A 22,197-nucleotide genomic window follows, 5' to 3' on the forward strand; every position below is an offset into this window, starting at 1 on the left:
AAAAAAAAGCAGAAACAATAAGCAAACACCACCAAGACCTTGACACTTAAAATCTATTGTTATTTTCTCCATTCTCCTAAAAAGTTAACGCAAAGAAAACAAAATCAAATTTCAAATCACATGAGACCGCTATTTGTGCAAATCCCCTTTAAAAGCATCCAGAGAAACTGGCTTTGGGACATCTCCCGGACTATGCCAGCTGCCAGCTCGCTCGCTCGCTCATTCATCTCTTGCGCCTTTCTAACAATCCTAACAATCGCCCTGCTGGTTGGATGTCCCCTGAGGACACGGCAGCTGGCTGGAGTAGCCAGACAAGACTTCTCTAACTAGATTTTGCAGGCAGAAAGGGTAACAGCTACTGGGGCTCAGCAGCCTCGAACTTCACTTACTCCCGCCTCTAAAGTGTTTCACAAGCACCTTGCCTGCACAGCTAGGACTCTGCCACCGGCCCGCTGGTACTTCAGAGTGCCCTGCGCCAACCCCGGATGCCATCTTTCTTGGGCTCTTTGCGTCTTGAATACTTTTATGAGTTTTGCATTCTGATCACGTCCTTGTGTCTTCGAAAACTTCCCCCAACTTTGTAAGGAGACGAGAATCGTCTGGTAGGGACCCTTAGTTTTTCTTCAACTTGAACTGACAAAACCCAGCACTATTTACAAGTCACCCAAGACTTCAGTCTCCCCGCCCAGAGCCTGCCTGTATCCGGATTACCCTTCGTGCTCCCAGAGTGCAAAACCTGGTGCCCCGTGGCAGATCCCCAGCCCTGAGCGCCGCGCCTGCGGGCAAGCGTCCAGAAGGCTGGTATAACGGGACTGGAGAGTGGGTAGGAGGGTGGCGGGGTGGAGGTACCCCAGAGACTTACAGTCCAGGGCGATCATTAAGTAGTGCAGCAGCAGCAGCATCAGGAGGCCTTGGGGGCTCCTCGCCATCTACGCGAGCGCCAGCTGGCTGCGTAGCCGAGGGTCCCCCGCTGGAGCGTGACAGGCGGGCCGGGCCCCCAGCACTTGGCGGGGTGGTGGAGCAGCCGAGAGAGGTGGAGGCAGAGGGTCGGGTCCTGTCGCGATGTCAGTCTCTTCGGTCCCGGGTGCCTCCACTGGCAGGTCTTCTGGCCCTGGGGACGTAGGGTTTGGGACGTTCCTTCTTTTCAAGGGTGGGGGGGCTTGAGGAGAGGGCGTGGACGCGGGGCGCGGTGTCCGCAGGGTCCTAAGCGAGGGACGGCGGCAGGAGGCTGGCTGCTGGAGGGAGAGTCCCGCAGGTCGGGCCCCCGCCCCCAGGCTGATCCGCTTTGTGTCTGGTCCCGCGCTGGGCTGCCAGCTGTCCCCAGGGCGAGGAGCCGGGGGCGGGAGAGCGCAGCCGGTGGGATGGGCACCGTTGTGTGTGTTGGTGGGGGTGGGGGTGGCTCGGTCTGTCTCGCCCTTTTCTTCTCTGGTGTTAGAAAACTTCGTTTTCAGTGTTTTGCCTAGGGTGGGAGATTTTTGGAAAATTTCTACCTAGCGGACATAAATCGTTGGAAAAGCGCTCCTAAGTACTGGTTGGTGAGTTGAGCCTCACACTCTGGAAAGCAGGGTGAAAATCAGCCTTCACTGGTGCTTCAAGTCAGGTCCCAGACTTTATCTTCTTAGTTCAAGCGTTCCCCGCCCCCGCAACCCCCTCCGGACCTCCCTAGAGAGTTAAGGTGTGTTCTAGGTTCTTGGCTTTTTTCGTTGTCATCTGGAAGTTCATCTGAGCGTGTGAAATATTTATCTTGTTTCTTTCCCGTTATGTAAGTGCCGCCTGTGGAGTTTTCCACATGTTAAAATTCTACAGCTGCCCTTTTGTCAGGTTTATTTTTGGTCTCCTGTGCTTTTAAAAGGGAAATCCATTATGAATGCTGTAGTGCGTGCTTTAAAATTGACCCGCACTTGCGGAAGCGCACACTTGCAAAGGCGATGTTCACATTTGCTCTCCAGAACTAATGTCTGGGGCATTCAAGAAAATTGACCCGTCTGTGTAAAGGCCGTTGCCAGGCGAAGACATTTTCTTTTTTTTTTGGATCGGTTTAAATAAGGTGAAATATTGGATCAAGTTATGGGTAGAAGATAGTTGATTTAGCGGCGGACCCCTTACAAAGAATTGAGCCAGCTCAGTGGACAAAGGCTAAAATATACTTAGAGATGCAGAGCTCTGAAGAATGAGGCATCCCCACTGTTGCCTTGGCAACAGTGATGAAAGCTTTGTCCCCATAGGGAAGGGGAGGGGACAGAGGACCCCTGGGGGCAAGAAAAGGAAAGTAAAAAAAAAAAAAAAAAAAAAAAAAAAAAAAAAAAAAAAAAAAAAAAAGAAGAAAAAAATGATAAAAGTGTTGGAGCTGGTAGTCCAAGCACACAAACAGTGAGGATGTCATCTAACTTAAGGATCATGGCCTGTGCTCCAAGGCAGGTTAAGTCTCTCAACTGAAAGAATCAAATTAGTAGTGGAAATGTGTGTGTGTGTGTGTGTGTGTGTGTGTGTGTGTGTGTGTGAGAGAGAGAGAGAGAGAGAGAGAGAGAGAGAGAGAGAGAGAGAGAGAGAGAGAGAGAGAGAATAGAGACCCAGTGAACTCCTAATCTGTCTTTGGGGGTCCTGAAGTGAGATGAAATACAGAGCCCAGGATATGCACAGCTAAGCAGTCCACATCTAGCTCATCTTTGTCTGAGCTCCAGTCTCAACCTCTAGGGTGGTATGACAAGTTGTTACAACTATATGAAATCTCTTTCCCAGAGACAAGGGGCCCCTCTGGATGGTGCCTTTTCCTTCTCCCAGCATGGGATTCCTGGGGAAATTTCCATTGCTTTGGCATTTAAAGGGTACAGAATTCAAGAAGCTGCTTAGACTGCTTAATCTGCTTTCTGGGAACTGCCAACTTTTTGTTGTTGTGTTATGGGTCTGGGGTCTCTCAGAGATTCACCATGGCCATAAATAAACTTCAGTAAGAAGAGGCTTTTTATTTTAGGTACTAGCATTCATTGTGGGGCCTGGACTACACCTGAGAGCACTCTCAAGATGCAGCCCCTAGTCATAACAGCCAAAGGCTTCTGAAGGCAAACCCCACAAGATTATATGTATTCTGTCTATGTACAGGCAGGGTCTAATTTTAACATACATGTCTTGTAGTTGTCTTAGTCATCTTTTTAAACAGAGTGAGCAAGTTTGATTACAAAAGGAGAAACGGCAGTTAGTCTTATGACCTACTACTATCTTGCTAAAACAGTACATTTTACATCATCAGTCAATTTAAGAATAGTCTTCAACGTCTGGGGAAAAAGGGAGGTGGGCTGGTAGGGTACAGCCTGTACAAGTCAGGGCTTACACGTTAGAGGCATGTTTTGCTTTTTGGTCTCTCAAGCACAGTAAGTTTTTTAAACTGTAAATGTAATGTTTTATTGATTGGTTGGTTGTTTTGTTGGTTGGTTGGTTGGTTTTTTGAGATGGGCTTTCTCTGTGTAACAGCCTTGGCTGTCATGGAACTTGCTTTGTCGACCAGGCTGCCCTTGAACTCATAGAGATTCTCCTGCCTCTGCCTCCTGAGTGCTGGGATTAAAGGTACCACCATCTCCCAGCTTGTCAATGTAATGTTAACCATCACAGTTGTTGGTTTTTCGAGACAAGACTCTCTCTACATAGCCCTGGCTGTCCTGGAACTTATTATGTAGACCAGGCTGCCCTCCTGTACACCACCACACCTGGCCCAAATTTTTAATACATTTTTACAAGACAAAGTTGTTAGAGGATGGTAGTGGTGCAAGGCTTTAGTCCCAGCACTCGGGTGGCAGGGTCAGGCAGATCTCTGTGAGTACGAGGTCAGCCTGGTCTACAGAGTTCCAGGACAGCCAAGGCTACACAAAGAAACCTTGTCTAAAAAAAAAAAAAAAAAAGCCATGCTCAGAGCTTCTTCTATTTAGTCATTGACTCATGCATTAGAGGCATCTGTCCAGTAGCTACAGTGTATCTCCAGGGAGAGTGCAGAACAAGACCAAGCTTTGCTATTAAGAAATTCAGTCTCCAGAAGAGAGACAGTTCCATTTGCACATGTTTCTAACATCACTCAATACCTGTTGGGGTGGGGGCAATAACAGCTGGTTTTATTTCATGTTTTCTCAGTGGTAAGAGTCTAAAGTTGCAATTCTTAACCCTCCCCAAAGAGGAAATGTTTTTCTTCCCACTTTACAGATGAGGAGAACTAGGCTGAGAGATGGGACAAGGCTCACCTGAGGTCAAGGAGAAGGGGATGGTTTCCCTGATGGGGATAAGGTTCAGGCTTTCTTCATTAGGCCTTGAAATATGGAACATTTGAAAGGAAAGAAATAAAGGATGGACATTGTCATTAGAGCAGAGAGCAGGGTTGATAGCTGGGAGACCTAAAACTGGGTTTTGCTTAGGCGAAGCAAGGCTCTGTAGCACTAGACTATAAATGTAGTTGGGCAGAGGATATTAGTGGTGGCAAAGCAAAAGACTGGGTTACAAATGCCATTCAGCTCCATATTACCAGCTCTAAACATGGAGATACAAGAAAGGAGTGCTTTGAAAGCAATGAATAGGGGAGGAAAAGATCCACGTTAACTAAAGCGGTGTCTTACCATGTAGCTCAGGCCCTGTTAACTTTGCCACCTGGAATTCTGGGATGGCTGGCTTGCTCCTAACTCCTTTCTTACAGTTTAGGGTTATCTTTCTTGTGTTCATTATCTGCATTTTCATCCTACTTCTTTGTTGTTGTCTGTCTGTCTGTTTGTTTGTTTGTTTTTTGAGACAAGTTTTCCCTGTGTAATTGCCTTGGCTGTCCCGGAACCCACTCTGTAGACCAGGCTGGCCATACGTTTAGTTCTCGATAGGCACTTTGGGGGGAGGAAGGAGCTGAATATAGAATAGCATAAGGGTAAAGCGTTTCTGTCATCACAGAATGTAAAGGGTGGGTTGGAGAAAAGAGAAACAGAGCATTAAGCACGTCTAAAACATTATTATGGTCTGTGAAAGAGACAAGGTGTGAAGTAAATGGTCAGGGCACAGGAAGTGAAAAGTCAGTAGAACTCAGTGGGTATTTCACAAACCCGACAAACAGGATCATGCTACCGATTAGCTGTAGGTAAAGGTGAGAGAGGAGAGGAGAAAGGAGGAAAGTGGGAACCTAGCTTCAGTGTTAATGAATAAGAAGCATCTGCAGCCCACTGAAGCCCCCCTCCATCCCCTCCATTCTAATCTCCACACGCCTCACCTGTCAGAGTCACTTTCACGTAACATTATGAACAGGTTTTTTTTTTTTAGGTAAACACAAATGGAGATTTGGTATTTTGGGACTCTTCACCATTTTTTATCCTTTCCACCCACTCTAATTCCGAATTCAAATAATGCTGAGGAGGTGTGGAGGCACATTTCCTAAAACCAGCAATGAGGAAAAGGGCTGGGTTTAAACTGAGTGACTTCTCAGTGTCTCAGATTTGGTGTTTCTGTGTTGCATGGGTTATTTTTCCTCATGGGTGTGGAGAAGGTGCTGGGAAGTGTGCCCACACTATAATTTAGAGACAAGAGAGCACAAAATAAGTCTCTCATTTCCAGTACCACATGAACTCTCAATTATCTCACAGATAAAATTTAACCTTCCATGGAAAAAAAAAGTCAAGGTCTTTTATAAGTTTCCCTGCCACTCAGCTTCCCTATACATCATCTCTTGAGGCCATTTTGTGAAGTGTGCCTGGTTTCAACATTCCACCCCGAGGTGCCCAAAGGCACACACTCGTGCTTGTACTGCCCTTCTATGGCCTGGTGTTCCCTCACAGGTCCCCATGTAATTGTTCGGTCCTGCCAGTGGGGTGATCCTGGGAGGTGCTGTGGATGTTTAAGAGGTGGAGTCCAGTAAAAGGTCACTAGAAGACTGTGGTGGTTTGAATAAGAATGGCCCCCATAGGCTCCTATATTTGAATGCTTGGTCATCATGGAGTGGCACTAACAGAGGGGGATTAGGAGAGTGGCCTTGTTGGAGTAGGTGTGGCCTTGCAGGAAGTCTGTCAATGGCGATGGACTTTGAGGTTTCAAAGGCTCAAGCCGGGCCCAGTCTTTTTCTCTCTCTCTTCCTGCTGCCTGCAGATCCAGGTAGAACTCTTCGCTCTTCCTCCAGCATCATGTTTGCATGTGTGGCATCATGCTACCCGATATGACTACAACGGACTAAACCTCTGAAGCTGTAAGCCAGCTCCGATTAAATGTTTTCCTCTATAAGAGTTGTTTTGGTCATGATGTCTCTTTCTAGCAGGAGAACTTTGACTAAGACAAGGTGTGTCCTCAAAGGGTTTGGGGCCCCCCAGCCTGACTTGATACTATTCTTTCCTCCATCCCTCTTACTCCCAATTCAGTATCTAATCATTAGCTTACTCCAGGTATATCACGCTCCTGCCATCTGAAACATGAGGTGAGTCAGCCAATCAGGGGCCACCAAGACAGCACTATACTATATGAGCTCTCAACCTCCAAAACTGTAAGCTGAAGAAACCTTTTTCTCTTTATGGCTTATCTGTCTTCATATTTTATTGTTGTAACATGAAACTACTTCATGTGCCTATCCTTCTTTCCAGGCAAGTATGCTTCTTTAGAGGACCCCATGCTATTGGAGGTTTATGTTATTCTCCTAGCATGGTACTTTTCCCTAGTTTCTTATAACAATATAGTGTTCAAAATTTAGTCTCAGGAGGGGAGCAGGAACTATTGCATTTCTCGGTTCTAATAACTACAATCAGGAACTGTCCTTTGATCTCTACATGTATACCATAGCTCATGTGACGTCCTCCTCCCAATAAATAAACAAATAAAAAGGTAAAAGGTGAGAAAAGTGAGCAGGGCACAGCAGTGCACATCTGTAATTGTATTCCCAGAATGCTGAAGTAGAAGGATCGTGACTTCAAGGCTAGCATGGGACGTCTTGTGAAACTGTCTCAGTGGACAGGAGGCTGGGGGCTGTTCAGAGAGAGACTGAGGAGGCCTCTTTGTGTAGAGGATGGGCAGAAAGAAAATCATGAACAAGGATGGCTGTGTAGACAGACATGCGACATGTACTGGAGAAGGAAAGTAGTCCTGTGAGGCTGTAGCATTAAGTCAAGAGGAGGATGGAATCTACAAAATACCCCATCCTGAAATCCTCGGGAGCTCCCGGCACCTTTTAGAATAAAAGCAGAAATCAAACCAGACCCCCCCCCCTTCCTTTTTTATTTTCACCAAGTTCCTACAGAACCTGTGCCCGTGCTGTTCCTCCTCTTCAGTTGGTTCTTTACTCTCACTTAAATTGGTTATTTTCTGGCAGTAATTGAATGTATGCTATCTGAGATATGATGCTCAAGTCTTGCCATGTTATTGAACTTACTCTTCATAACAATCATATTAAATAAAGGAACATAACTTTGTTTTGTAGGTGAGCTATCTAGAATAGAAAGGTTGAACAACATGCCAGAGTCATCATGGCCTCTGGGTGTTTGCTGTGGGATGAATGTTTGCATCTTCCTAAAGTTCGTCTGTGGACGTCCTGACTGCCAAAGTGATGGTGTGAGAAGCTGTAGTCTTTGAACTGTAGTTGCACAGTGATCGTCGGACCATTACGGACAGGATTAGTTCCTTAAGAGGAGGAGACACCAGGCCTTGTAAAATGGCACTCAGCAAACCAGGAAGTGAACCCTTACTAAACAACCTTCGGCTTCTCAGTTCCCAAACCTGTGAGAGATGGGTTCTCATTGCTTATGCCTCCATCTCTGCCATTCTGCTAAAGTAGCCTGAATGGACTGATGTCACAGAGTGAGGTTTGACCCATGCTTGACTGACTGCAGATCCTGATGTTTAACCTCTCAGTGGAACTGCTTTGAGATTCTGCCTGTTTGTGATTGTTAATCTTGATTATCAGGTGATTGGATCTGGAGTCAACTAAGAGAGACTCCTTTGCCTGGGTGTGAGTCATTTCCAGGAAGGATTAAAGACTCTCCTATAGCAAGTAGCATCTTCCTGGGTTGGCCCAGATATAAAGAGGTCCGAGGGAAATGCGGAGCTGCATGCTTCCCTGACTACACTTCTTGCTGGTCAGTGTATCTACTCCATTACTTCTGCCATCACCCTTTGTTGACGGCAGACTTCAGAGTCCACAGTCTTCCAACATGGACTAGGAGTCTTTGAGGCCTTCACTGGCAGATTGTGATGACTAAGGCGTCCAGCTTTGTGGACCTAACAGAGCAGAGAGAGCCATCATTGAACTACTCAGCCCTTACTGTGTGAGCTGATCTAATAAATACCCCTTTAAAAAACACATAGTTACTCTATCAGTTTTTTTTCTCTAGGGACCCCTCATATAGCATTAGATCTGATTGGTGCCCACTCAGCCTCCTGCCTCTGCTCAATAGCTATTTTCTTAGGAGAAACCCTTTCCTCACTGTGGAATCAAACCCCCGTATTCAAAGTTTTTGTTCCGCTGCCTCCCTTGTATCAGAGCTGGGTTTTTATGTTTAACTCATTACGGCTTTTCAAAAGCTAATAGACTAGTTCCATGAAGGCAGTCTATGTAGTTTTGGACCATTTTTATATTCTTTTTGTCTAATAACTTGCTTGTCAGTTAATGAACATTCAGTGACTATTTGGCTACTGTATGACTACACAGAATGTAATGTTTTTAACATAACAGTGTCATTTTTAAGTCAACCAACAGTTAAGCTTTACTATCTCTCCAGGGTACTGGATACATATCTGTCCCATTTCTGTTGCTTTAACCAATTACTCCAGGTAACTTATAAAGGAGTTTTTGATCATGGTTTTGGAGGCTGGTGTATGGTTCTGGGGTCACTCTGAGATTCACCATGACCATAAATAAAATCTAATAAGAGGAGGCTTTATTAAATACTGGTGCTGGGTACTCATGGCACCAGGGCTGCAACCAAGAGCACAACCAAGATACAGCACCTAGCCATATCAGTCCAAGGCTTATAAAGTTGGGAGCTACAAGATTACATGTATTCTCTAATATATATGTCTTGAGGTTGTCCTAGTCATTGAGTAGAGTAAGCAAGTTTTATGACAAAAGCAGAAATAGCAGTTAGTCTTATGACCTTGCTAGGATAGCACATTTTACAAGATCAGTCAATTTAAGAATAGTCTTAGCTGGGCATTGGTGGTGCAAGTCTTTAATCCCAGCACTCAGGAAGCAGAGGCAGGCAGTTCTCTGAGTTTGAGGCCACCCTGGTCTATGGAATGAGTTCTAGAACAGTCAGAAACCCTGTCTTGAAAAAACCTCTTGTAAGGACCTTCTTGCTGGTGAGGACTCTCATGATGTCACATGTATAGAGGGGCACAAATAAGAGTGAGGTTAGCCACCCCCTTCTCTCCCCTCCTCCCCACCCCATTTATAGTACTGGGAATCAAACCCAGGATTTTGCACATGCTAGGCATGTTACCTACCACAAAGCTGCATCCCCAGCCCAAAGCGGCTTTTATAATACATCCAGTCTGAAGATAATCCATTACTCAACTAATGGAAATGGACCTATTATTAGGGGTAGATCCTCCACGGCCGAATCACTTCCTAAAGGTCCTACCTGTTAATACTTCACAATAAAAATTAAATTTCAACCTAAGGGTGTGTGTGTATGTGCACGTGCACACACAACTGTATGCATAGACCAAGGGTCAACATCAGTATCTTCTTCATTTGCTCTTCACTTTATTTTTGCAATTCAACTAGACTGGGACTCTGTATGGGGAATGATCTTTATAGCTGTACTTCTTAGTTTGGAATGTTTGAGTTTATTAAGTACATAGTAAACAAGAGTTAAAAGAAACAAAGAGCAAGTAGCAGATAGAAACAACATATAGACAGCAAAACATCATCACATCAGATGCTTCCAGCACCCAGTGGAAATGACTGGGGAGGCCCTTCTGGAATGGTTGTGCCGAAGTTCTTTTTGAAACAAACAAACAAAAAACCCCTTTTTCATTTTATTTTATGTGTTTGCTGTTTGGCCTGCATGTATGTCTGCATGTCTGTATGTTTGGCATGCAGTGCCAACAGAGGGCAGAAGACTGTTGGATGCTCTGGAACTGGAGTTATAGACAGTTGAGCGCTGTTTATCATGTGAATGCTGGGAAATGTAAGTGGGTCCTCTGGAAGATCAGCCAGTGCTGTTAGTCACCGAAGCATCCCTCCAGGCCCAATGCTGAAGCTTTTCCAGACCGACAGAGCCATCTCTCCACGCAGGAGCTTCCACCTTCTTGTTCCCACTAAGTTTTTATACCATTCCACAGACAACAGTAATCTCTGTTGGAAAAGATTTCTCCTCTAGCTGTTCTAAAGGACACAATGGTTTTTTTGTTTCTTTTTTTTCTCAAATGATTTACTCTCCTTCTGTTTTCCAGGGCAGCGTGTGTTAACTCCTGGGATGTTCTGCTCTTTTCCTTTCTCTCTGTTGCAGAGGCAGCCTGTCCCATGAAAGAATGTTTGGGAGGACATTTGCATTAAACATGCTTGAGGTCTAAGACAAGGTAACCTGTCTTGTCCTTAGCGTCAGTTCTCGACAGTCACAGACAGTACATGACAGTTTCCTGGTATAATTTGTATTATAACCGGCTGGCCAGTAAGCCTGGGGAATCTCATCTCTGCCTTCCCTTGCCCTGTGGGAGGCACACTCCACAGCATGCCAGGCTTTTCATGTGAACCCTGGGGACCCAAACTCAGGTTCTCATGCTGTGCAGCAAGTGTTTTACCAACTGAGACTTACACCACCAGCTCCCAACCTGAATTTTGGGAAGAATATTTAATTCTATTTAATCCATAGTAATAAGTTGAAAAGTTGGACAGTTTTAAAAGTTTTTTTTATGCATGTGGCTAAATTAGTCACATTAATACTTGAATTTTTAGTAACAGATTCTATTGCCTTGCCTATTTGCCTATCTGCCACTGTACTGAGAAAGAAAAACATAACTTTAAAAGAAAAAAAAAGAAAAGAAAAGATAGAGTCCTTTTTCCATGTAACTACTCTTCAAGGCACTCTTTTGGAGGACAGAGTTTAATTTGTATCTCAACTTAAATAAGTGGATAAATAGGAGTAAATGCAGCAAAAAAAATAGATGATTCGTGGTTTGTGTCTCTATCTCCATGAACATGTACACATACACGTGAAACAGCATTGCTTACCAGTGTCTCAGCTTCACATTCCCACCTTAAAAGAGTAAACTTCCAGAGGACAACAGATCACATTTCCACCTTAAAAGAGTGAACTTCCAGAGGGCAACAGATTACATTTCCACCTTAAAAGAGTGAACTTCCAGAGAGCTACAGAGAGCAGGAATAAACAGGACATACGTGGGAACTGAGTGCCATAGACACGAAACAGATTGATGCCTTCTCCTTCCCAAAGATTCTGGAATTCTTCTGTGTCCTTGGATCTGTCCACTCTAACAGGTGGATGATTTTAGTCTTTCTGGAATGCTCCTTTTGGCTGATAAAAAAATTGCAGACTAGAATAGCAGCAGCAGATTAACACTTAGTTTCAGGATTGATAACAGTGTGTCAGTGTTCTCTTCTCCCCATAAGCCAAGATTTTTTTCCCTTGGGAGAATTAAAGGGGGGCATTAAGGGTTATTTTAATACTATTTAGCAAAGTAATAGGGATGGGTTCTCCCCTAAGATCCATGACCTATCTAGCTACAGGGTCTGGGCCCCTTTAACACTAGTGTCAGGTATAGATTCCATCTCATAGAGTGGGCGCCTGATCCAATCTGGAAGTGGTCCGTTACTTCCACAGCATTTGTACCCCTCTTCCCCAGTGAGCCTATCTTGTCGGGTCACTCACTGTTGTAACTTTCAGGGTGCAAAGCTGGGTGAGCCTGAAATTTACTTTTTTCCTTCTAGCACCTTCCAGTACGAGAGATGCTAGCCAGCAGGGATGAAACTTGAAGGTGAGTACCAGCTTGATGTTTTCATGTTCTGTGATTCAAGAATGTGGTGTCTTCAGCAATAAGGTCTTACCGACACGTTCTGGATGGTGACCAGGAGTTTTGGCGATAACCTGCAATGTTAGGGGATCAATGTGACACCATTGGCCAACAACTCAAAATGAAGTAACTCATTCCCTAGGACTTTGCCAGCTGTATTTTTTGACCAGGCTTACAGTACTAGGAAGTGAGTTAGAGAGATGTCTCAGTGGTTAAGAGTACTTGTTGCTCTTGCAGAAGACCCAGGTTTGATTTCCTGTACCCACATGGTGGCTCATAACCATCTATAAGTCCATTTCCCGGTGATCTGATGTCTTCTTCTGACCTTGGGGGAATGATGTAGGCAAAGCACTTATACACATAAAACAAAATAAAGAAACCTTACCTTCTTAATGGTTGAAGAGGAAGGGGATATAAGCAGACAGAAGAAGGGATGTTTTCACTGTGGTATATGACTTAGATTTATAAGACCATCTTCCCCCACTTCACTCTTCAAACCTTTCTTTCATGCTTTTCTATATTCTCTTCTTTCTGTCTTCAAAATTTTAATATATTGACTGAGATTCTGTGTGTGCATGTGCACATGCCCACGTGTCTCTGTGAGTGTGTGTGTAGTTGCCCATGCACATATGACCGTTGTGCGTGTGGAGGCCAGAGGTATATTAGTTTCCTCTTCAATATCTCTCCACCCTTTGATGCAGGGTCTCTCACTAAACCTGGAGGTCAGGGATTTGACTAGATTAGCTGGGTAGTGTGCCTCAGGGATGCTTGCTTGTCTACTTTCCTATCTGAGACTGTAGCCATGACTACAGCTCCAGCTGTGTGTGTGTGTGTGTGTGTGTGTGTGTGTGTGTGTGTGTGTGTGTGTGTGTAAAATTTTGTTTTTAAATTAATTTCCTGAGTAGGTTCCCTTAAGGCATTTTTATCCATACTTAGTTTTGACTTCCCTCCCTTCATCTTTGCCTCTCCCTCTTCTCAGTGTTCCTCATCACCACTTACATCTTTGCACATCCAACATCCTCCCTGATTTTTTTTTCTTGCTAAGTATTAAACTCAGCTCCTTGCCAGGCAGTGTTGGCGCATGCATTTAATTGCAGCACTTGGCGGGGCAGAGGCAGGTGGACCGCTGAGTTCAAGGCCTGTCAGGTCCACAGAGTGAGTCCCAGGACACTCTGGGCTACACAGAGAAATCCTATCTCTAAAAACAAACAAAAACAAACAAACAAAAACAAAAATAAACTCAGGTCCTCGTGCTTTTATTGACTGGCCGTCTTCCCAGCCCCCTTGACTAAATTCTTAAGCAAAAACATCTAGTGTTTAGTCAAATCTTTGTATAGCACTTCCCCATGAGGGGAGCCTCAGCTTTTGGCCTAACTTGACCACAGTCATCAATAGTTCAAGGCAAAAAAGAACTTGGCTTCCTTCTGTCAGGTCCTTTCTGGAAACACCAAAATAGAAAGTCTTAGCTGTTACTTGGACCTATTCTCATAAGTCCAAGTATTTTTCTCTTCTCCTTTGCTAGTAGAAGAGACAGTGACGAGCATAATAATGAATTTGCTTTTTAATACTAGAAATGCCTTCTTTTAATCTTAAAGATTTCAGAAGTAAAATTCACTTTTTTTTTTTTTTTTGGTTTTTTGAGACAGGGTTTCTCTGTGTAGCTTTGTGCCTTTCCTGGATCTTGCTCTGTAGATAAGGCTGGCCTCGAACTCACAAAGATCCACTTGGCTCTGCCTCCTGAGTGCTGGGATTAAAGGCGTGTGCCACTTTTTATATAAGAAAATAGTATGTTAAAAGAAGATATACGCTGAAGGAGTGGAGATAAAATATTATACTGCTTGTAGTTTATGATGAAATACTTTAGAAGAATAAAGTGGCAGCGAAATGTGACAAATCATTAACCCAAGCACCTTAGTTTGTGGATACTGCTGTAACAAAATGCCATTAGCCAGAGAGTTTATAAACAACAGAACTGTGTTTCTTACAATTGTCGAGGCAGGGGCCTTCGCAGTCTAGGTAAGGGCAGCTTCAATGTCTGACGAGGCTCCACATTCTGAGGTATAGATGAATCCATTTCATTACATTTTTGCGTGGTGGGAGGGGAAAGGCAGCTGCCCAGGGCATCTTTTATAAAGGCACTAGTTCCAGTCTTGAGGATGCTACCCAGTAACTTAATCACTTCCCACCCATCCTGTCCCTGATATGATCACATTTGAAATCAGGCTCAGTGTGGCAATTATGAGGACTCAGCATCCAGACACTAGTACTGCAGATGGCTACATGGCAGTCGTTACCCTACTTGTTCCTTCTTTCCTGTAGGTCTAAACTATTTAATATATAAAAATTAATTAATTAACCCCATTTTCACCAAAAAGAAAGCTTAGTATACTGGACTACACTATGTTCTTTTCTTCCTTACATTAATTTGCTGGCTCATCAAGCTCCAGTTCTCTGAATAAATCACATCTATATTAAAGATCCTGCAGAATGACCTTAGCCTGGAACACCATGGTTGCAGAGATGGATTTAATAATTCTAGAGCTATCACAGGATCTTTAATAGTATTTATGTTAACTTTCATGCCTTACTTACTTTATGAGTTTATAGGTAAACTCATATCTTCTAAGCACAGCAGATCTCTATCCTTAAAGCTGCAATAAAAATGCTATAACAACTAAAATCCATAGAGAAGACTTCCAAGTCTGCTATGTCCTGCTTACCCAACACACCATCAGTGTATTATTTATATATGTTGATGGATTACCTCTCAGCAATTTAAATCTGTGTTCCTGGGTCAGAGTTATTCATATTCATATTTGGTTCAAAATAAACTACTTTCTATTTTCACTAGTAAAATAGGCAAACTCTCTTTATTATATCTCTGGTTCTACTTATTTAATTGATCCAAGGTAAATGATCACTGCCAAAACAACTCCAATTTTTGAAGAAAAAGTTAACTGGGGAGAAAAAGCAGACACATCTGTTCTTTGTTTTATCTTGCTTTCTAAAGTGATGTCTAATGTCCTTTCCCAGAACCACATATGAAATTCAGGTGTGGTGGCCTTTTCTGTGATTCCTGCACTGAGGTGGGTAGACACAGGCAGACCCCTGGAGTTCACTGGCCAGCCAGTCTAGCCTACTTGATGTATTCTAGGCCAATGAAAGGTCCTGTCTCCAAGGAGGTGGCAACATTTTTGAGGATGATACCTGAAGTTGTCCTCTGGGTCACACACACACACACACACACACTCTCTCTCTCTCTCTCTCTCTCTCTCTCTCTCTCTCTCTCTCTCTCTCTCTCTCCTCTCTCTTCTCTCTCTCTCTCTCTCTCTCTCTCTCTCTCTCTCTCTCTCTCTCTCTCTCTCTTTCTCATACATATGCAGCAGTAGACACCTTCATCTACAATAAAGGTAACTTTGGGGAGTGGTAAAGTGAGAAAAATTTTGAGACTGCTTCAAACTGCTATAAAATCTCATAAAACTTGGAGAAATATGTCAGTCTACAAGGCTGTTTAAATATTAAATAATCAGTTACTAATACTTGGGACACACGCTATATATCACCATGTAGATTCTCAAAATCTCATTGACAAACATGATAGGGATTTATTATTAATGTGAGAAGAAATGTTTGAATTTTCAAGTGTCTGAATATTGTAGATTGCAAAGAAAAGAGAGGAGAATAAAACATATCATGAACACCAAGAAGATTTGTGTCAAGTAGGGAATTACAGTGCAATAAATGATCAAGTTACAACTAAGTGCGAAGTTAAAAAGCTAGAATGACACAAACCTTGTTTTTCAATATTTATACATCTACTGCCCTCTGAATGCCCTGTAATAGCTCCACCCAAGATTAGCCCTACATTGCCTGTGGGGATTGCAATAGCCTCCCTCTGAGGCAGTTGCCTGCTTGATACCACTGACTCTCTTCAGGATGAGTAGTCATTTTTTGCTTCTAGTCTTATAATTGTACTCAACTCCCAGTAGATTCCTAGAAGATGAGGTTCAAAGTATGGCCCATATGAATTGCACTTCAAAAAAATATTTGAGGTTTCTAATTGACACTGGTAGAAATGTGGGGAGCATGTGCAGGAATGGGCATTAAGGGCATGAGATAGTGGGGAGAAGAACAGAAAGTTAGACCCAGCCAAATCTATCAATATGAGCTTTCTAGGAAGAGGTATCCACTGTTACAGCTCTGGCTGTTCAAAGGGACTCTTAACATATAAAATAGCCAGTAAGTCTGTCAAACTGCTCCATATATATCACCCAGTCCTCATCAAGATGCAAATCATCTACAATGCAACATTTACCTCACCCAAATTAGAATTTCTAGTGCCAATCAAAAGGAGAAATAAATAGCAAATGCTGACAAGGATGCAAAGAAGGAGGAGGTCTTGTACATTGTGATGGAAATGTAAATCAATGAAGTGGGCAAAGGAAAGCAGTATGGAGATCTGCAAAATGTTAAAGGTAGAGCTATACCATATGATTCAACAATCCTATTACTGAATCTACAGCCAAAGGATTTGAAACAGATGTGCCAGAAAGACATCTGCATTCTAGGTTTAATGTGGTACTATTCACAATAGCCAAGATACACACTCAACGTAAATGTCCATCAGCAGATGGACAAAACGTGCATGTATAAAATGCAAGGCTACTCAGGATGAAATCCTGTCATTTACAATAACATGTAATAGTCCCGGTGATCATAAGGAAGTCAGGCACAGATGGGCAAACACTGCTTGATTTGCTCATACTAAATCTAAGGAAGTTGAGTGCATAGGAGCCAAAAGTTGTAGAGTGGATGCTGGAGGTGGGGTAGGTATGGGATGAAGAAGAGATAGCAGTACATAATCCCAGCCAGAGAGGAGGAATGTATTCTGGTGTGTTACTACACAGAAGGGTGATCCCAGGTAACAATGCTGTACCACACAACTCACTTAACTAGGAGAGAGGATCTTCAGAGTTCTCATACAACGAAATGATATGTGGTTGAGGTAAGGGAAAATCTAAACATCCCAAATTGACCATTACAAATCTACCAAAACACACTATATCCTAGAAAAAGTATAGTTATCATCTGTCCATTAAGAAATAAATAAAAAAGCATTTTTACACAGAAAACAAATGAATGAACATGTGAATAAATAGGGCTCCAGCAGCTTGGTTGTCTGCCTGAAACATGAAAACAGGAGTTCCACTGCAAGTGAGTAGTAGACAATCAAACTCCCTCAGTTTAGTGCAGGTGGAGGGATGCCAAGGCCTGGGAAGACTGGACTGTTAGAATGAACCTGTCAGTTTAGATCTACTCCCCCACACTGAGAAGGTCAAGATGACACATTTCACAATGATGGTGAGAAATATATTTGTGATGGGAGCCCTGGAAACTTTGTACAGCTCATGGCCTCTCTCTGTAGGCAAGATTTAATAGTGGAAACTGCCATTACTGACTCAGGAAACCAAAAGTAGTGAGGATAAAAAGGGGATGCTCTCAATCACCACGGGCTAGGTGGTGAGGATAAAAAGGGGCCACCACAGACCAGGTGGTGGGTGCAGTTATGTGATGGACAGTAGGCTCAAAGCAGCAAATCAGAATGAGCTGCTTTGTTCAAACCTACAGTGTTGCTGATTGATTACGGTGTTTGTGGGAATGAAACAGATCATCTCTGTTCCTTCTTTCTTGGTCTAATGTAAATCATAAAATGGTCACAACCTGGTATGGATTGAATGTGAAATGTCCTCTATAGGCTCATGTAATTTGAACACTTTGTTCCCAAGTAGGGACATGAGCTATGGGTCACCAGGATAGGACTTGAAGGTTTCACCTACTGCTGATTCTTGTCTGTGTTCTCTGCTTTCAGATCCAAGATGTGAAGAGCAGCCAATTCACACCCCCTCCTCTATGGACCACTGTTCTTGCCATCATGCCTTCTCAGGATGGACTGAAACCTCCGAACCTGTGAGCCAAGATAAATCTTTCCTCTCCTAAGCCAGTATTTTGTTACAGTTAGGAGAAAAACAGCTAATCCACAACTTCCACTCCTTTTCAGGTTTGAGCCAACCAATAGATCCATAACCCTTCCAGTGAGCAGGAGGGACACTTGATAAAGACCCTAACACTAAAACTTTATAAGGTTAGTCTTCCCATTAGTTTCCTCACAAGGACCAATAGCTTTTTTTTTTAAGCTAATTTTTTTTTTTTTAACTAGGGAATTGAGCTTTGGAAAAAAATAAGTCATCAGACTTTGAGGATCTAATGGACTTTGGTCACTGGCTCCACACTGACACCTAGCCTCCCATGGTTAGAAAAGGAGCTTATGGTGTCAGGAGATCAATTGAATTTTACCTTGAGTGCATTTTGAAGTGGGTCTAGTACGTTTCCTAATCTATCCAGTGGCTATTTCCCCAGTTTCAGAATGTATTATTGGACTAGATATACTTGATAGCATGCAGAAACCCTACATTGGTTTCATGACCTTTAGAGTGAGGGCATGGGAAAGTCCAAATTGAATTCACTAGAATTGACGCTTCTTCCTGGGAAATAAACTCAAAGTGTACCACATTCCTGGAGGAACTGCAGAGATGAGTGCCAACAGTAAGGATTCTCACCACACATCCATTCAATTTGCCTGCTTTTAAAACGTAGGCAGGTACACCTATACATTTAGGAAGGAACAGGTACTATTTTAGCCTGAAGATTTATGAAGACTGAATTAAGGGCCAGTAAGATGGCCCAGTGGGTAAGGACACTTGCCACCGAGCCTGAGTTTGGTCCACAGAACCTATTTGGTGGAAGGAAAGAAGCAATGGCCTTTGTTGTTGTCTTCTGACATCCACATGCATACCAGGGCAGGCAACCTGCTTACTACCTACATATACATGGAAAAGAGATGGTGAGATGGCTTTGGAGGGAAGAGCACATGTTTTGAAAGTAAGAGGACTAGAGTTCTAATTTTCATCTCTCGGGTGAATAGCTGGGCATGGCCATGTGTGTCTGTAACTCCAGTGTTTTGGGAGTAGCGACAGAAAGGTCCTTGGGAGCACACTGGTCAGGAAACCTAGCTTAAGTGGCAAGCTTCAGGTTCAGCGAAAGACCCTGTCATGAGGTTGAGAGAGATAGAGGAAGACACTAAACTCTTCCATTCACACCCATGTGAGCATACATCTCCCCCCAATCACACAAAAACAGTTATATAAGATTCCATTTAGATGCCGGACTCGCTTCAGATTCTACAGCAGAACATCAAAATGCACAAGTTAAATATAGAAAGCCCCAGCACGGCTTTAGCTTTAATAGTTCCAATTATTCAAAGGGTTTATGGAATTATTAATTTGAAAGGGTGAATTACTTGGTGAAAATTGCGAAAAGCATTCTCGAACCTGTCACGTGTAGCAACTCTGTAGTCTGAGAAATTGCTACTGGCATTTGCAAACACGGCAGAAATTTAAGAAATTGTCGCCAAACTATTTGCTTGTTTGAATGCCTCCCCTACATCACATGCTTTACCCTGCTGCCAACACTTATCAAAATACTCCCACAGTTGTCACAGAGAGAATTGTTCTCAGGGTTACTGCTCCTTTATTCTCCATGTCCTTACAAATTCCTTGTCTTGCCACTTCCTGGAGACTTATTTGAATAATGTAAATAATATACGGTGCAGTGGTTAGATTCGAAAACTTGGGCTGAGGGTCACCTTCCACAATAGAATGAAGTAAGGTTGTAAAGTATGGGTTTCATACTTTCTATGTGTTCTTAATGTTTGGATTTTTATAGGGCGGCTACTGTGCAAAGTGAACCACTTGAGAAAAAGTCCAAAAAACAAGCTTAAGAGAGAAGGACTCTAGAGAAAAGCACTAAGCTAGTGTATTTATTGTAGTCAAGGGGTGTAATTGTGTGGTGCAAAATGTAACAGGAGATCTAGAGATAGCCCACAACCCTTTGAAACAGACTGAGGCTGAGTTTGCAGGGTCTGTGATGACCCCAGTGGGTCAGTGCCAGCCTGGGTTTGAAAACTCTATGGCATATGAAACAAGGAAGGTGGATGACTGGGCAAGTGTGATCCTGAACCTCAGCCACAGACTCAAAGATGCAGCAAGCGCAGCCCTTCTCCATAAGGATAACATGCACACTATCCGAAATATAGTTGTGAATCTCTCTCTCTCCTTTGTTTTGTACGCTAGTGGCCTTAATGGTCACCTTGGAAGTTCTGTCAAAATGGCAAGTTCATATACTCTTGAGCAAGCACGTCCCCATATCTTTGACAGACAGATGCTTATTGAAGCAAAACTCTCGATCTCAAATATACTATGGGACAGAGAGAGAGAAAGAGAGAGAGAGAGAGAGAGAGAGAGAGAGAGAGAGAGAGAGACAGAGAGACAGACAGAGAGACAGAGAGACAGAGACAGAGAGACAGAGAAGAGAGAGAGAAGAGAGAGAGAGGAGAGAGAGAAGAGAGAGAGAGAAAGAGAGAGAGAGAGAGAGAGAGAGAGAGAGAGAGAGAGAGAGAGAGAGAAGAGAGAGAGAAGGGGTAAGGGAGATACAATTTAATAACAGTTATTTTATTGCAGGACTAAGAGCTGGGATGTGGCCTAGACTTTTATACCTCATTTTTCATACTTCTGTACATTACATTTCATGAGTCTGTGGTTTTGAGTGGCTTTTGGATGATTGTGACTCTGTTATAGTTATGGATCAGGGTCCTGAGGGCACCTATTAGAATTTCTAGGTTGTTGTGTCCCAGTACAAAGAATTAGGCCAGGGACCCCTAGATAAGAGTGGAAAGAGAGATGGCTTTATTTTGCAATTTAAAAAATATAAATATATTTACATCGTTTCTCTTCTACCTCTTCTCTCCTCACCCCCATCTATGTCCCACCTTTTGCCCTTTCAAATTCATAGCCTCCTTTTCTTTCAAATTCATATATATATATGCAACAATATAAACAAACACATATGGCTCATCTCCGGGGAAGACTATTTCTCCTTCTAGAGACACAGTTTTTTTTTTTTAATAAAAACATTTCCAAGATTGGAGGTGGATTGGAGAACTGGGAAAGGTTAGAAGCTCAAAGGCCCCAAGTCTTCACCTTTTATGAGTTATTCACACAGTGCCCAACTTCTGTATTTGGAGATTGTGTGCTTTTCTTATGAATTCTCTATCACTTATACATAGTTGAGTGGGCAGGGGTTTCTAGTCTTCCCACAAACTGTTTTCTTTTGTAGATAGATGTCTCCATCTCTACCCTAATCTCCTTCCAATACTTTCAGGGTGGAGAGAGAGTGGAGAGCAGGAGAGTTGTAGTCAAGGGATTAGGAACAAGAAAAGGTGGGTCAAGAATTTAAAACAACAAGAAAATGAAGGAGAAATTATCAATAATTAGGGAAAAAAGGATTCTTATAGAGTATGATTCAGTTTACTGACATAGAAAAGGGCTTTTTAAATAGGACTCCAGTAGCATTAAGAACAATTGACGACTGGTACCTTGTGAAACTAAGATAAAGGAATTCGGAGGAATGTCACACACACACACACACACACACACACACACACACACACACACACACGACATGGCATGTGGTGATATATTGTGTACCCTAATAAAGCTTGCCTTGAGGATCAGAGGACAGAGCCAGCCACTAGATTAGACATAGAGGTCAGGTAGTAGTGGCACACACACTTAATCCTATCACTTGAGAGGCAGAGATCCATGTGGATCTCTGTGAGTTCAAGACCATACTGGAAACAGAGCCAGGCACACACCTTTAATCCCAGCACTTGAGATCTCATGCTTTTGCTTGGAAAGCACACACACCTTTAATCCCAGTACTGGGAAACACACACGCCTTTAAAACCGGGAAGTGACATGGCTGGGCAGAGAAAGGTATATAAAGTGTGAGGAAACAGGCACTTACTCTCTTTAGGCTGAGGATTTATAGAGATAAGAACTAGTGGCTGGCGGTTCTGTTTCTCTGATCTTCCAGCTTTCACCCTGATATCTGGCTCTGGGATTTTTATTAAAAGACCATACAAGATTCAAACAACACATGCACTCATTAAAAAGAAAAGAAACTCTAACCAATTCTGACTCTATTCTCCAGGACCCATGCATTTCCATCCTAAAACTTTATATGAGCTTGTATTCTGATTGGTCTAACAGGCTTTCTCCATCTGAAGAAGGATGAGGGTTCCCATCTCAAGGGAACACATTTGTCTCTTTCATTCAA

The 22,197-nt window shown here is 43.1% G+C and overlaps 2 protein-coding genes across 3 annotated transcripts in view; one reads left to right on the top strand and one right to left on the bottom strand.

Moving 5' to 3' along the window:
- Positions 1-1,023, bottom strand: part of Jam2 (junctional adhesion molecule 2) — a 49,894-nt gene extending 48,871 nt beyond the window's left edge. The window contains exon 1 of the mRNA XM_059277587.1: positions 863-1,023. Coding sequence (XP_059133570.1) covers positions 863-929 — 67 coding nt within the window. The 5' untranslated portion in view covers positions 930-1,023. The remainder of the gene's footprint in view (positions 1-862) is intronic.
- Mrpl39 (mitochondrial ribosomal protein L39) overlaps positions 1-22,197 on the top strand; it is a 44,980-nt gene that overhangs the window by 830 nt on the left and 21,953 nt on the right. Inside the window, exons 2-5 of one of the 2 annotated variants that reach the window (XM_059277584.1) lie at positions 10,443-10,512; positions 11,882-11,928; positions 17,834-17,931; positions 18,023-18,106. The gene's annotated coding sequence lies outside the window, so the exon portion shown is untranslated. The remainder of the gene's footprint in view (positions 1-10,442; positions 10,513-11,881; positions 11,929-17,833; positions 17,932-18,022; positions 18,107-22,197) is intronic. The other variant, XM_059277586.1, reaches the window with a different exon arrangement.

Source organism: Peromyscus eremicus, chromosome 12, assembly GCF_949786415.1.
Source record: "Peromyscus eremicus chromosome 12, PerEre_H2_v1, whole genome shotgun sequence".
NCBI classification, from domain to species: domain Eukaryota; kingdom Metazoa; phylum Chordata; class Mammalia; order Rodentia; family Cricetidae; genus Peromyscus; species Peromyscus eremicus.